The sequence below is a fragment of the Azolla caroliniana genome, unplaced genomic scaffold, assembly GCF_043228905.1.
Source record: "Azolla caroliniana isolate FFs.n. ecotype wild unplaced genomic scaffold, voAzoCaro1.0.p SCAF_5, whole genome shotgun sequence".
Lineage (NCBI taxonomy): Eukaryota > Viridiplantae > Streptophyta > Polypodiopsida > Salviniales > Salviniaceae > Azolla > Azolla caroliniana.
In genome coordinates, this window is record NW_028230440.1 from 3,213,182 (window position 1) to 3,227,340 (window position 14,159).

At 39.2% G+C, this 14,159-nt stretch overlaps 1 protein-coding gene across 1 annotated transcript; it reads right to left on the minus strand.

Moving 5' to 3' along the window:
* Positions 1–8,428: 8,428 nt before the first annotated feature.
* LOC147863667 (linamarin synthase 2-like) lies at positions 8,429–10,448 on the minus strand. The gene is made up of 2 exons (XM_087319392.1): positions 9,725–10,448; positions 8,429–9,563 (listed from the first exon to the last, which is right to left on the minus strand). Exons 1-2 carry the CDS (start codon positions 10,299–10,301, stop codon positions 8,566–8,568), a joined length of 1,575 nt encoding a protein of 524 aa, XP_087175518.1. The 5' UTR covers positions 10,302–10,448; the 3' UTR covers positions 8,429–8,565.
* Positions 10,449–14,159: the final 3,711 nt, after the last annotated feature.

Sequence of the window (14,159 nt, forward strand, 5' to 3'; positions counted from 1 at the left end):
GACATACGTACATACATACATACATATACTGTATACATATGTGTGCTCTACAGGTATGTACATTTGAAAATACACCCTCCTCCGTTTCCCTTTATTTTTTGGGAATGCCCCTCCCCTGTGTTTCCTTTATTTATCTGAATGCCCCCCTCACTTTTCTTCTATTTCCCAAAAGCCCATCGTCCATCCCACCCACCCACCCGAGCTTTACCATTGTATTATTCCTACCTGCTCTTAGATACATGTGTTCTAGGCCTACCTGTTTACCGTCGTCAACACACACCTACCCCATGCAAAAACATTATGTTATGTTCTTGGATAAACAATCTCAATTATTTTTCCCGAAACAAATTTCAAAATTACAAGAACTTCATCAACGCAGGATATGATCGACTCATGAACTTGACATAATACCTTAACTTTATCGAAGGCAAAGTTAGCAACTTAGGGTCAACTACATAGACCACAAAAATATCCCCTAGACTAAGGGGTTTTGAGGTGGACCTTTCTCTTTAAATTTATAAACACAACACTATTGTTAGATATTAAAGCCCTAACGAAGAAATAGAGGTCGTGGTAAATCAATTACAGAATGCCCCTACATCAAAAGAGATGCTCCAAGAAATCAAAGGAATATTCACTCAGGGTGAGAATATATGCAAAATTTTCATTAATAAATTGGCATTACTATAACGCCACTTAACGATGTTAGAGAAAACCCAACCAATGCCAAACATCTAGATCAACATTTGAAGTTTTACTAGGAAAACAATAAACACACAAACCCCAAAAGCCAACTATCTCATGATTTGTTATAAAAAGGTTAAACATGTAACACAACTCCACTTTTCATCATTTGAAGAGTGACAATGCCCACCACTAACTTGGGAGTAGCACCCCTATCCATAAAACTACTACTCTCCTTAATAGAAAGGGGACAACATGTAGTTCGCCTTGCTAAAATAGTTGAAAGTTTTTCCAAATTAGCAAACTAGTCCAAATGTTTATTGGATATCGATAAATGCTTATAACCACGTGAAGTGCTTGAAGAAAATCCTTTAGGCATTCGAGCCCATTGCACACATCATGTGTGTTGGAACCTTTAGGTTGACTTTAAATGAACAAGAGAACGTTTGGTTTTCAAACTATCCCAAATGAAACGTTACATGATTTCACACACATAAGAGTTTGTCACAAACTGCACAATATGAAGTATGACGTGGAATGCAATAGATTGATTGTTCTTGATTCACCATTGAGAAGCTAAAGAGATGTTCTAAGATTATATTAGGTGCACAAAAGGCCTACTTCATAAACCTAAAATGGGAGATAAAATTATACACAATAAACTTATGAACTGATTTGTTCATGGTTGTATGATTCAACCCTAAATTTCCTCATAGGCACAATGTATGCATGATTGTTTGAAGCGTGTTTAGTGTTCATGACCATGGAAGACTCAAGTATAGGGCTACAAACACCTCTCACGATGGCTATAAACCCAAATGGTCCAATGTTGTATCCCTCCACTTGAACCACCCCAAAGAAGGACAAAAAACCTATTGCATACACCATGTGGGAGAATATAAAGTATTTCACATGCTAAGGGCATTACACAACACAAATACCCATATGTTCATAATGTAGGTAAAACTATTGCAAATGGCGTAATACTTTTGCCATGCACAACCTAGGCAATTGTTGAGAACAACAAGCTAGGATATTTGAGCAAGGGCCTTTTGTAGAACAACCATGACACAAATGCATGTATGTCACTTAGTAGGTAAAAATATTGCAAATTATATAAGACATTTTACATGCACAACAGATGCAATTGTTGAAAACCACCAACTAATATGTTTGAGCAAGGAATTTGTGCAAAACATCCTCAATCACACCTTTCTAGCACATTGGAAATTTTGCCACAATAATCATCATGCATTAGGATGTTAGTGTCATACAGTTGGAGTATGACCTAAGGTAGAAATTCATGTTGGGGGAGTCACCAATTGTTGAAAACCACCAACTAATATATTTGAGCAAGGAATTTGTGCAAAACATCCTCAATCACACCTTTCTAGCACATTGGAAATTTTGCCACAATAATCATCATGCATTAGGATGTTAGTGTCATACAGTTGGAGTATGACCTAAGGTAGAAATTCATGTTGGGGGAGTCACCAATTGTACGCACAGGACATACATGCTTACCTCGACCAAGGGTAGTCAAAAATATTGTCGTACCTGAAGTATATGAAGTACCGCACAAAGAGAAATGAGTCTATACCCATGAGGATCCCTATATGGATGGGCATCAAATGTGACAACTATAAGGGTTATCACATGCTGAGAAACTACCCTACGAAAAATGAGTATTGTAATTTAAATGCTACGCACAGGACATACATGCTTACTTCGACCAAGGGTAGTCAAAAGTATTGTCACACCTTAAGCATATGACGTACCGCACAAAGAGAAATGAGTCTATACCCATGAGGATCCCTATATGGATGGGCATCAAATGTGACAACTATAAGGGTTATCACATGGTGAGAGACTACCCTACAAAAAATGAGTATTGTAATTTAAATGCTACCAAAGTTATGCTCAAAATGTTACGAGAAATAATATCATGTCTTTTGGTTTTTAACGACCCTATAGGGCTTAATATTTTCAGTCTAGAATATGGTCATATTGTAATTTGTGGGGAATTACCCTATATTAGGTGCAATTAGTTAATGTTCAATGGGCCCTTCAGGATTTCCAACTTGTATAAAAGAGCAAGAGCTCTTATGTAAATAGGGACTTTGGGTGCCAAAACTTTGGGGTCACCTTTTGATTCACAAACTCTCTCTTTCGCATTCACTAAGAGTAACGTTCCTCCATGTCGCTTTTTGCACAAACTAATTTTTACTTAGTCATTGTCTATTTAATTGAGATACTCCATTCTTTCATCATTCAGTTATTATTTATTTAACTAATGCAAACATATTTCTTAATTAGTGTAGAGATGATGTGTGTGTTAATGTTAGTTCAATTTAATAAGCCTTTGAGGCTTCCACAATTGAATGCAATCGAGAAATGTTAATTTCTGTTGAAGTATGATATGGTCTTTATCATTAGGGAGTGATGCCCCCAATCTCTCACTTAGCCTACCATGAGGAGGCTATTGGAGACTAAGACCGTCAATATGCGGAAACAAGGATCAACACCTTTGTGAAGCACAACAAGATGAACAGAAGACAAGATCAATTGACAAAGTGAGAGGGAGAGAGAGAGAGAGACTCAGAGGCACACAATATACAACTTGTATTATTCAAAATGGAAACCATAACAATGAACAACCTTAACATCTAGGTTACAAGAGTTAGTTTAAATACCAACTGACTTAGGGCGACTGCCCTTTCCACTATTTACATAAATAACCTAAAATCTAGTATGTCCAAATGGGACAATGTGAATACATCCATTAAGTACCCGTATTCGACAGAGGCTAACCGCTCTCGACTCAATAGTGACTCTTCAAAATGCAACATTTCATGTATGAGTCATTTTAGCCTCTTTGAGGAATCTTGATTCGCCAAGGAAGTGCCTCATTATTAAACAAGCCAACCACATCTATTTATCAATAGATATAAGGTTTAATAGCTTGATTCCAAGGAGAAGGTACTTTGTTGAGGCTATGGTGGGAACACCTTGTCCCAAATTTCCCCATGTCGTTTCTAGGTGTCTTGCACCAATTGCACATCCTTCTCTTTGTAGAGTTCTATCTCCTTATTAAGGTTGTTTGTGGAGTTGGACCTTTGTTTATCCTTTTGTTGGCAAAAGAGGCACCAATGGGTGTAAAGTAGTCTAAAGATAATATTAAACTTAGACAACTTGTTTCTCTCCTCTATTAAATAATTATCTTAACTAAGGAATTACGTAATGTCACAATGTGGTTTACTTCACTTTTTTGGGGAAATTAGAATTAGAATTAGTATTTTTATCGTCTATAAAGAGGCCAATTTTGGGACTAGAGTATATATGTGTTCTTGATATGTGTCTTCTTCCTAAAAAGGGGTATTTATACATTGAAGCACAAAATCTCTATGTGTGAATAAAGCATACACATATGAGCACAACCTTCTCGGTGGTGTCTTAAGTATGGCACTTAAGTTATCACTCCCTCTTAGTATGTCAATATATCTTGAATGAATTGCACTATATGTCGAGCATGTGAAGAGCAAGTGACATTCATCCTCTACCATGCCTTCATTGCATACTTTGCATGTCTTCAAATTCGTTACATTTTGATACCATGATGCAACTTCAATACCTAACTTGTGAGATCGACTGCGAAGTAGTGTAAGGCTCTACGAGCATTACTACTCATATTGGTAATGAGATAAGGTTGGATACGATCAATAGGCATTCTTGCTTTATATTGAAACCAACATTCAGGGTTGACATTTGCAATGTAGTATTCTAGTTGTCCTCTTAGCGTCTTCCCGCTTCATCCTTAATTATTCCACCAACCTTTCCTCAATCATTACATACTGCATAGCATTGCCCGAAAGCTCTAAAAGATCATCCACACCCCATCGTCTAAACCATTTCCTTAACAACCCAACCGGATGAGAGAATCTTACTTTTATGATTCTTTTGTAGCTTACATCCAACATTCCAAGCAAGATATGGTAATCGATGATTCGACATATTCTTGACTTTTGTAATGTATTATATACTCTTTGGAGTGCCAATAGTTCTATGGGCCAAACACCTATTTCCAAGACCATAACCTCGTAAGAGGTACTGCATTTAACTCCTAATTGCCTCCTTAAAAACATCTTTTGAATTTTTTATAATACCAAGGTGTATCTTTTTGTCAAAAAAAGAAGAAAAAAACATCTTTTGAATTTTCTCAATATCATTCCATGCATTACGAGAGATGGTACCACCCCGTACTTCTACTTCATAAAGCAATACTTGAGTTACCATGGCATTGAACAACATTAGTTTTACTTCCCATCCACAAGTATCACTTTGGTTGCAGTGGTTCTCCAAAAGGTAATACGATTTCCAACCAACTTGAAGCCTAAAATCAAAGCATGCACCCCATTTATTTGTGGCGGGTACATCAAAACCAAGATATTTAAAGATTTGAACAAATTGTATATGTTCACCTCTATATGTGAGCATAGGGTAATGATGAGGTTGGATGGTTTGCACTACCATCATTTTTGTTTTCTCCACATTCACTACTAGTCCACTACTATGGCAAAATTCTTCTAATACCCCAATTAAATTTTGCATACTATCAACATCATAGGGAGAGAATAAAGTGGGGATATGCTCCACTAAGGTGGCTTTTTTAACCCCCCATTATGGAAGGATCCCGATTTTAGATGTGTAAATGAACTTTCTAATTGCTATTTGACATGTTGATTGATTTGGGTATGCTGGTTATGTTTTCATGTATGAGTTCTTTGTGGCCTTTGGGCATATTTCCATTGATACCAAGGTGAATCTTTAAAAAAAAAAAGTGGTTTGATCATTCTACTCGATGGTTTAAATAACATACAAAGCACACAACACAATCACATACTCAATTACCTATCATAAGCAAATATAAAAATATTAGTGTAAGACCTAGAGTTAAATGCTTGGCATTAATCTCATGAAAAATGAGAGAAGAGGGGTTCATCAAGTTGAGGAGAGAGGAGGGTTTGATGAGAGGTGGATGTCATTGTGTGTGGGATGGAGAGAAGGATGTGAAATGTGTTCTTGTTGGGAGGGCAATTTGGTAGAAAATCTGATGGTTTATTTGGAAGGGGGAACAAGGTAACGAGGGAGGTAGTTGCGCCAAAGATAGAGGTGATGCAAATATAATGGAGTAAGACAAGGTGTAAGTGAGTTGTTGAGTAGGCAATGGAGCACATTGATTTCATTGAATATTTGAGGGGAGGCAACTAGAAGTTTTGTATGAGCTTGGTGATCTCAAGAAACTCCGTCAAGTTAGAGGTAGAGCAAGACAACTTGGTATATACTTAAAACCCAAACGAAGCTCTATGTTAATGTGATGCAAAAACAATGGGGCAAAATCTTCTTGTTGGCATGTATGTTGAATGTTAAACCTTAAGCTACAGTATTTTGGCATGGCAAAGACCACATGCCATGGTTGTGAGCAGCCAAATTTGATCTGAGCAAGCGGTGGAAGAAAGTCTTATAAGGTCAATCTTAGACAATCTTTTATCACATTACGCTAAAGAATAATGCAAAAACAATGCCCTTTACTATTAATATATAAACTACTCATTCTTGCCATTATGATCTAACAATATACTTTTTACCATTTTGAGAGCTTGTTTCAATATAATATGATCATGCACTGATCAAAAGTTTGTTTTATAATCATTTCAAACCTTTGGGTTGTGGAAAATGGAGGTCACTTTAACTTTTGGGCAATGAAAAGCCAAAAGGGAAAACAACATATACATGTTTTCAATCCTAAATACATGGAGATACATCAAGGTTAGGTCCTAGGAAATTAGGTGTAGTCAAGGTAAACTATATAATTATTGTAGTACTACAAACATGATTTTCCGTTTTAAGTTCAGCTACACTAAAGTGCATTAAACCACCAATACAATGAAAAGAGAAACGAAACAAAAGAATAATAAACAAGTATGTTCATCCTAAAGTACAATATGAAATCATGGCCTCCAATATCACTTACAAACTTAAAATATATATGGACCTCCACCAACCAACAACACACTTTTCGAGTATTTGAATCTTAAAATCGTGGGTACATGTCGTAAGACAGTATGCTTTCATTATAAATGTTCACCATGCTTTAGTATGAGATCATGCATAGTAAAAACCTGATGCTTAAAGTAGCATTGATATAGATATACTCGTTCTTATACTTTAGGAAATGACCCTCGACAGAAACACAATTCGGCCTTTAAAGTTTTTGTACTTTAGGAACGTACCTTCTACCTCATGCATTACTCAATTAATAAAGCACCATCAACTCAACTAATCTTCACCTTGTGATAAGACTTAAATAGCTCCTAATCACTTTCGATACCTTTAATTCTTTTCAATCACTCACCAATTGGCTATTACTAGTTATAATGTGTGCTTACTAAGATCATACATATTTGTTTTGTACTTCATTGATACACCTCATGATTCATGTCGCTACATTGATATTATTGTATTGGCAAGTCATCCACTTTGGCACATAAATAGGGTGCCTTTTATAGCTAACAAATATCGATGGAGAACAAGTGGAAAAACGATTTATTAATGAGAGACAATACCATAAGGGATACAAGTTACAAACACTTGTATCCAAGTTTCTAGTATTGTCTACCCAAAGATAATACTATTGTACTATTTCCGAGTTGGTTAACCCTTGTTATAAACACAAACTCTAAGATATCTATTCAACCAAGTAATAGCAAAAGAAAAGATGAAACAAGATATTGATTGATGCGCCAAGGTACAAATAGTCTTCCCAAAAGAGAAAAACAAGTATGATGTCAATGACCTTCAAAATCATTTCAATCAAGTGATACATATGTTCTCTTATTACTTTTTATGTGTGACGTTTAAAAATATTTACTCTCCTTAACATTTCCCTTATGACATAGAAATTAGTTATGCTTCCAATGTTGTTTGAGGAGAGACAAATTTCAAATAATGCTAAGTACTTTTTCTTCTATATACATATGTACAATAGCAAAACCAATCATACAACCACATGAATTGACTGTTCATACCAGTTACAACCCTAAAGGTTCTTAATACTTTATGACTTCTTTGTGATACTTTTTGAAATATTTATGAACTTTTCAGTACCCCAACAATTAAAGCTTCAAACCAACCAAACTTGAACATTCAACCTAAAAGTTGTTTATGCTTTACAATAATTTTTTGTTTCTTTCAACTTTGGAGCATAAAATTTCAAGAAACAATGATATAGCTTTTGATTCGAACAAAGCACATCTAAGCTACCGTCAGCCGTTCAAGTAGAGACATAAACGTATTACATCAAACTCATTCAAAGAAGAAAAAGAAAATGTCTTACATCAAACCCATTCACAGGAATAAAATAACATTTAGAATATGATGAAATGGGATGACTTTAGAAAGCCATTCCTTGGGACCAGACTTTGCATTCGACAGGTGGTACCCAAACGAATCGCAGAGGGGCACACTGATGCCGAGCAGCACGATGGTGAAACGAGCAACACATGAGATGGGACGGAGTTTCAAGCGCACAAGGATAGACAAAAAACATCAAAGTGACACACAAGAGACTCAAGAAACACTTCGAACAACTTAAAGATTCAGGAAAGTTCGTGTTTTTCGTGATCGAGAAAGCATTGCGGCTACCCGAGAAGAGACCCAATGCAAAGAAGAGCAACAGAACACACTGAAATAAAAAGAAACAGAGTAATCATAATAATAATAACAATGAGAGAGAAGATGTAGATATGCTGGTTAATAATCACAATGAGCAAATAATGATTCAAACTAATGTTAATAGCTAGATATTTAGTGTTTGGAGGTCGTTCAGGAAGACACAAGGGCAGCAGCGGCTGCTGCTCTTCCACGCATGTCCTCCAAAAATACACCATAGTTCCTTGACGATGATCCTGACGCCCCATCCGCACCAGTAGCAGCCATGGCTGACCTCCTCACATCTTCACATCTCCGCCTCACCTCCGTGTCTTCCCTCATCACCTCCCTCACTAACCTCGCCACCTCCCCTGCCCTCGCCCCCTCCTCTATCCTCACACCCACCTTCCACACCTCCGCCACGTAGTGCGCGTTCATCCTCTGCTCCGCAAACCCACCCGCCCTCGCCAATATCGGGACTCCCGCGGTAATACTCTCCAAGATAGAATTCCACCCGCAGTGCGAAAGGAAAGCCCCCACCGAAGGGTGGTTTAGTGCCTCCAGCTGTGGTGCCCATGGGACCACACGGCAGTGTTGGAGTAATTCGGGTGAGGTGGTCTCCGGGTTCAGCTCAGCACGGAGGGCTGTGAGCGGAGCACCACCCTGGTCCGGCCGGACTGCCCACAGGAATGGCACACCGCTGTCTTTTATGCCCTCGATTAGGTTGGCAAGCTCGCCCTCTGACACGTTTGCAAGGCTGCCATATGCTATGTAAAGTACAGAGCCTGGCGGATGGGTGGATAACCAGCTGTTGCAGAAGCAGTCCTCAGTCCATAGGCTAGGGGTTGCGCCTGATAGGCTGCTTGCCAACCCATCACCATTGGATGATGATGATGATGATGATCGGAGGATGGCATCTGGCAAGAGAGGGCCGATGGGGAGATAATTTGGTACCTCTGCCTTGAAAGCGGCAGAGGCATCCGGGTCAATCTCCGTCCATGTGTTCCCTAGGTTCCACACCGCCTCCAGGGGGCGGCGCATACAGAGGCGCAGGTGCCATTGGAAGAGGAAACCCGTGGTTTCTTCCACTAGGAAAAAGGAGATATAATCTTGGAGCTTCATGGGTGCGATCCCAGGGATGCAGGTGATCACCTCGGAGGCCTTGGCAGGATCTGGAATTCAGCACATGGGACAAGCACATAAAGAGGAGGCACAGGGCAGCATATATATACATATATATATATATATATATCAATCAAGCACATACATAAGGCTTGAATGAAAGTCCAGACACAAATGCTAGTTAGAGGATGTGAGGATGGATGGGCCTTACCACGGAGGGGTGAATAGCCGTGGTCCATGAGAAGAGACTGAAAGTGGTAGGCCAAGCTGGCGTGGGTTGGCGTCGTCCACAGCGCCACGCGGGGCACGCCCAATTGGTCCGCCACGTCCTGCATCCAGGAGCAGAAGGAGTCGGCGATGATGCACGTGACAGGCGGCGGCATGACAGCTGAGCCGTTGGCCGGCTCAGCCTGCGCCTGTGCCTGGGTTTTGATGAGCTTGGCCACAGGGCCAGGCAACGCCAGGATGGCGGCTGTTATCTCGATGAGGTTCTCGTTGAAACGGCCATGGTGTGGGGGGAGGCCGTCGGGGACGTGGAGGAAGCGGAGGTTGGGGGTTTGGAGGAGGGATTGGTTGTGGCCGGCGGCAAACATTCGGCTGTGGTTGTGCTCTATGTTGATGAAAGTGACGAAGAAGCCGTCGGAGAGGAGCTTTCTGGCGAGGTGCATCATGGGGTTGATGTGGCCCTGTGCGGGGTAGGGGAAGAGAACGGCATGGGGTTGAGCAATGGCAGCAGGAGTCACGTGATGGGCATGGACATCGCCGGAGGATCCTTCTTGGCCGCCCATCTCTTCTTCTATCTCCGAAATCCCCACCTATAGATGATGGATGGGCGGGCACTTCGAAGAGTGGTTCTTTCCTTTACATGAAGGAGCTAGCTAGACAGATAGAGATACATAGATTAGACTATGGGGAGGATGGAGCCAAAAAAGTAAGCAAAAAGGAGTAAAAGGAAGAGCGCTTTTTGGCGGGTCGGAGATATGGTTAATAAATATATGTACATAAATATAGCTGGGCTGGCTTTTGGGTGTAAACATATAGATATTGATGGCCAGATAGATGTGAATATGTATATATTTTCTCTTCACACGTGCTTACCGGTATTTTTGGGGGATCGGGTCTGCGATCATTATGGTCCACATAAACCTCCCATGTTATTCTCTCTCTCTCTCTGTTTCTCTCTCTCTCTCTCTCTCTCTATTTTCGCATTTCCTGTCAGTCTGGTCAATTTGCGCATACAAAAACCCCATATGCTTTGATTGCCCTAACTTTAACTTTCTTTTTGCCCATCCCCGTGTCCAACTTGGGCCCTCTTCCCCTCCCCTTCATTTTCGCACATGTTCTTTCTTGTAGCACGCTTCATTTGAAAACATACAAGTTACAAGAAGAATTATGTATGAAATGAGAGTTAAGTCCTCTTAGAAAAGAAGAATTATGTATGAAATGAGAGTTAAGTCCTCTTAGAAAACAATGATCTTTGGTGATGTCATGACATAGTATGAAGCATACGTACCATTTGTGTGTTCCCATTCGCGAACATTCTTATCATTCTCGTAAGAAAAATACCCTCGAAGTATGATAAATACCATACTTTGGCACTCATTATTTATTATACGGTAAACTTTTTTTTGGGTAAGAAAGTTAAGGTACAAAGTGTTAAAAAAAACGAGAATGTTTTAATAACATGCTCATTCGTTTGCATACGTATGAAAACGAATGTTTGGGCTAACGAACACGAATATTACGTACTATGCATGACACTATGTTTGAGTTTAAAAAGAAAAGGATCATTTAGCTAATCAACCACTACGGTTTAGCGTACTACCATAATAACCGTCATTTATGTACATCTTAGAAACCAATGATATTTGGTGATGTCATGACACACTATGGTTGAGTTTAAAAAGAAAGGGATCATTTAGCTAATCAACCACTATGGTTTAGCTTACTGCCATAATAACCGACATTTACTAACACCTTCACATCTCTCTAATTCTCATGCCTGAAAAGAAACTAGCAAAAACAATAGCTAGTTTTCACGAAAATATTTGATACACCAAATATTATTCTTTCATCAATCCTATGGCCTTATCAATAATACTCAATATTTGAAATTTCAAAATTGTTCTCATTTATTTTTATTATCGCATCTATACAATGATGTTTCTTATATAGTATGTTCACAATACGCCCAGAGCAAGTTAAATTTGTAGTTATGTACACATATCCTATTTTGACCATAATTTGTAAAAGCGGTGTTAGAAGTACATATGGTTGACAACCCTAGCTGGAAATGGTGTCTAGTAGAAAAGAAGAAAACAAGCCAAAAAGTTCTTAAATAATTCGTAGCTCATTCAACTTTTTGCCATTTGGTGGTTTGAAAATGTAATATTATGCCATTACTTCGTCTTGGATTTGCCAACCCTTACTGTTTCTTGGTTGCTGCACTGCATTGTTACAACAATGCAAACATACATGTAATATTATGATTTTCTTTATATGGATTCCCTAGTTCTTTTGTACAACGTAGCATTTGATATTTACCTACATGGATGGACCACCTCCTTTCATTTCTTGGGAAGGGAAGCTGAATCTGAGCCATGTGCAGTCCTCATCAGCACACCAAGCAGGTCTGGGAATATGATGATCAAGGCCAATACAAGTCCCTAAAAAGCAGTTAGACAGCATGAACAGAATGGAGTTACAAGAAACATAAGGCCACACAGCCTATGGTTGGAACAAAGATGAGTTGTTCACATAACAGGCTAGAATAACAAATTTATACAACGTGGAGATTGATGGAGTTTCACTCAGACAAAAATCAGAAATCGAACTTAGACCCAAAAAGAAAATGAAGAACACACAATTTACGTGGAAAACCCTGATTTCAGGGAAAAACCACGGGAATAGGAAATTTCACTATGAGTAATTACGGAATACAATCACAGAACAATAAAACCTGATTTGGTATGGGAGTGTGCTGAAACCACGATTTCAGCCGAGCGCATCCAAACCCTAGCACATAGACGTCTATTCCTTTTGAAGCTTCCCAAGCTTCTCTGTCTTTCACTCTCTATTTCTCTTTTGATTCTCTCTTCTTTTCTTCTCTCTTAGCTTCTGAGTACGTATACTCTTACACAGCCACTACTGTGTAGAAAACTCAGTCGTTCTCAGAGTTACGCATACAATACAACTCGTTTTTCCCTCATACATATATACTGCCAGGCCTGTTGGCATATATATGCTAGGTCATTTCTTCTTTATATGGAAGAAGGCATATGTATATGTATATGTGTCCATTTGATTGAGTACGAATTCGGCTTTCTCACCGAATTCGGTCAATTGACCCCCGATTCGGTTCTTCGGCAAACCGACCATTCTTTTGCTCTCCGACCGACTTCGGCCAAATTCGGTAATCCGACACATTTCGGCTTCTCAACCGATTTCGACCAGCCGACTCTTAAGTCGACTTTTCGGCCGACCCCCCGCAAGGAGGGACACCTTTACACAACAGAGATGTGGTGGGTGAAGTGGCTATTTGGTAGCATGTGATTGGTTAAATCGATGGTCTGTGGTAAAATGACCACTGGAGAACTCAAAACAGTTGCACTTAAGCTTTCAATAAATTGGCAATATAATCTTAGTTGATAATAAATTATAGTGAGAGATCATCCAGGAGCAGAGAGAATGTATTGAGAGAGTGTGTGTGCAGGTTTGGAACTACCTCCACTCACATCCAGAAATAAGGTCCAACAATGGTTTTCTTGAGGAATCAAGCAATAGTTTTTTATCAAAATGCAGTAGTAAACAGATCAGCCAGAATTACTTGAGTGAACAATACTCTTGAGTTCATGACATAGGATTCCATTGGCTCTCGAGCAAAATTGCAGTATACTTATATATCTTTTGTTTTACCATGAAAGGCTAAGTTTGTGCAAAGCATTGGCAATTGGCTCTTAGTAAGAACTTTAATATGGGAGTCAAACGTAAGGGCGTATGCAAGTTAGTGCATAAACTTATAAAAAGAAAGGGTGAGTGTCCATGGAGGACTGTTCACGCTCAATCAACAATCCTGGTATTGTGCTAAAATCTGCATCATAACATCATCTAGCAAGTACTACGCTTGGATGAGTTACAATTATGAGGGTAAGAACATTGTGATGTGTTAAAGGCCTGAAGCCTACATAAGATAATGAAGCATTTGAGCATAATAAAACATTTTGCTGTCAGATTCATTCATTGTCTCATGAAAGCATAAGTGAATACGTTGTGCATGGGAGGTTTCCTCGAGGGGAACTCCAACTGTGTGCGAGAAAACCACCAATCTTGCTTTTAAGACAGAGAGAATGATTAGATGGGATTGGATCCAGCGCCTATCTCTTGAGCAACCACGTGGGTGACCACTGAAACATAGGTATGAACTGTGGATGCTTTTGAACAGTAACCTATTCTTGTCGGTTGCCCTGTGAGTGGAACACGGTTGGGATTCCATGTGAAGGGAAACACATGGTTCAACACTGACATATCTCTTCTTTCAGCTTGACAACATAAATGTGGATGAAAATGTGGACAGCCCACATGTATTCATAGTGTATTCATAGTAAAGGATTTTATGAAGCATTCTCAACTAAAATTAAGCAATACCC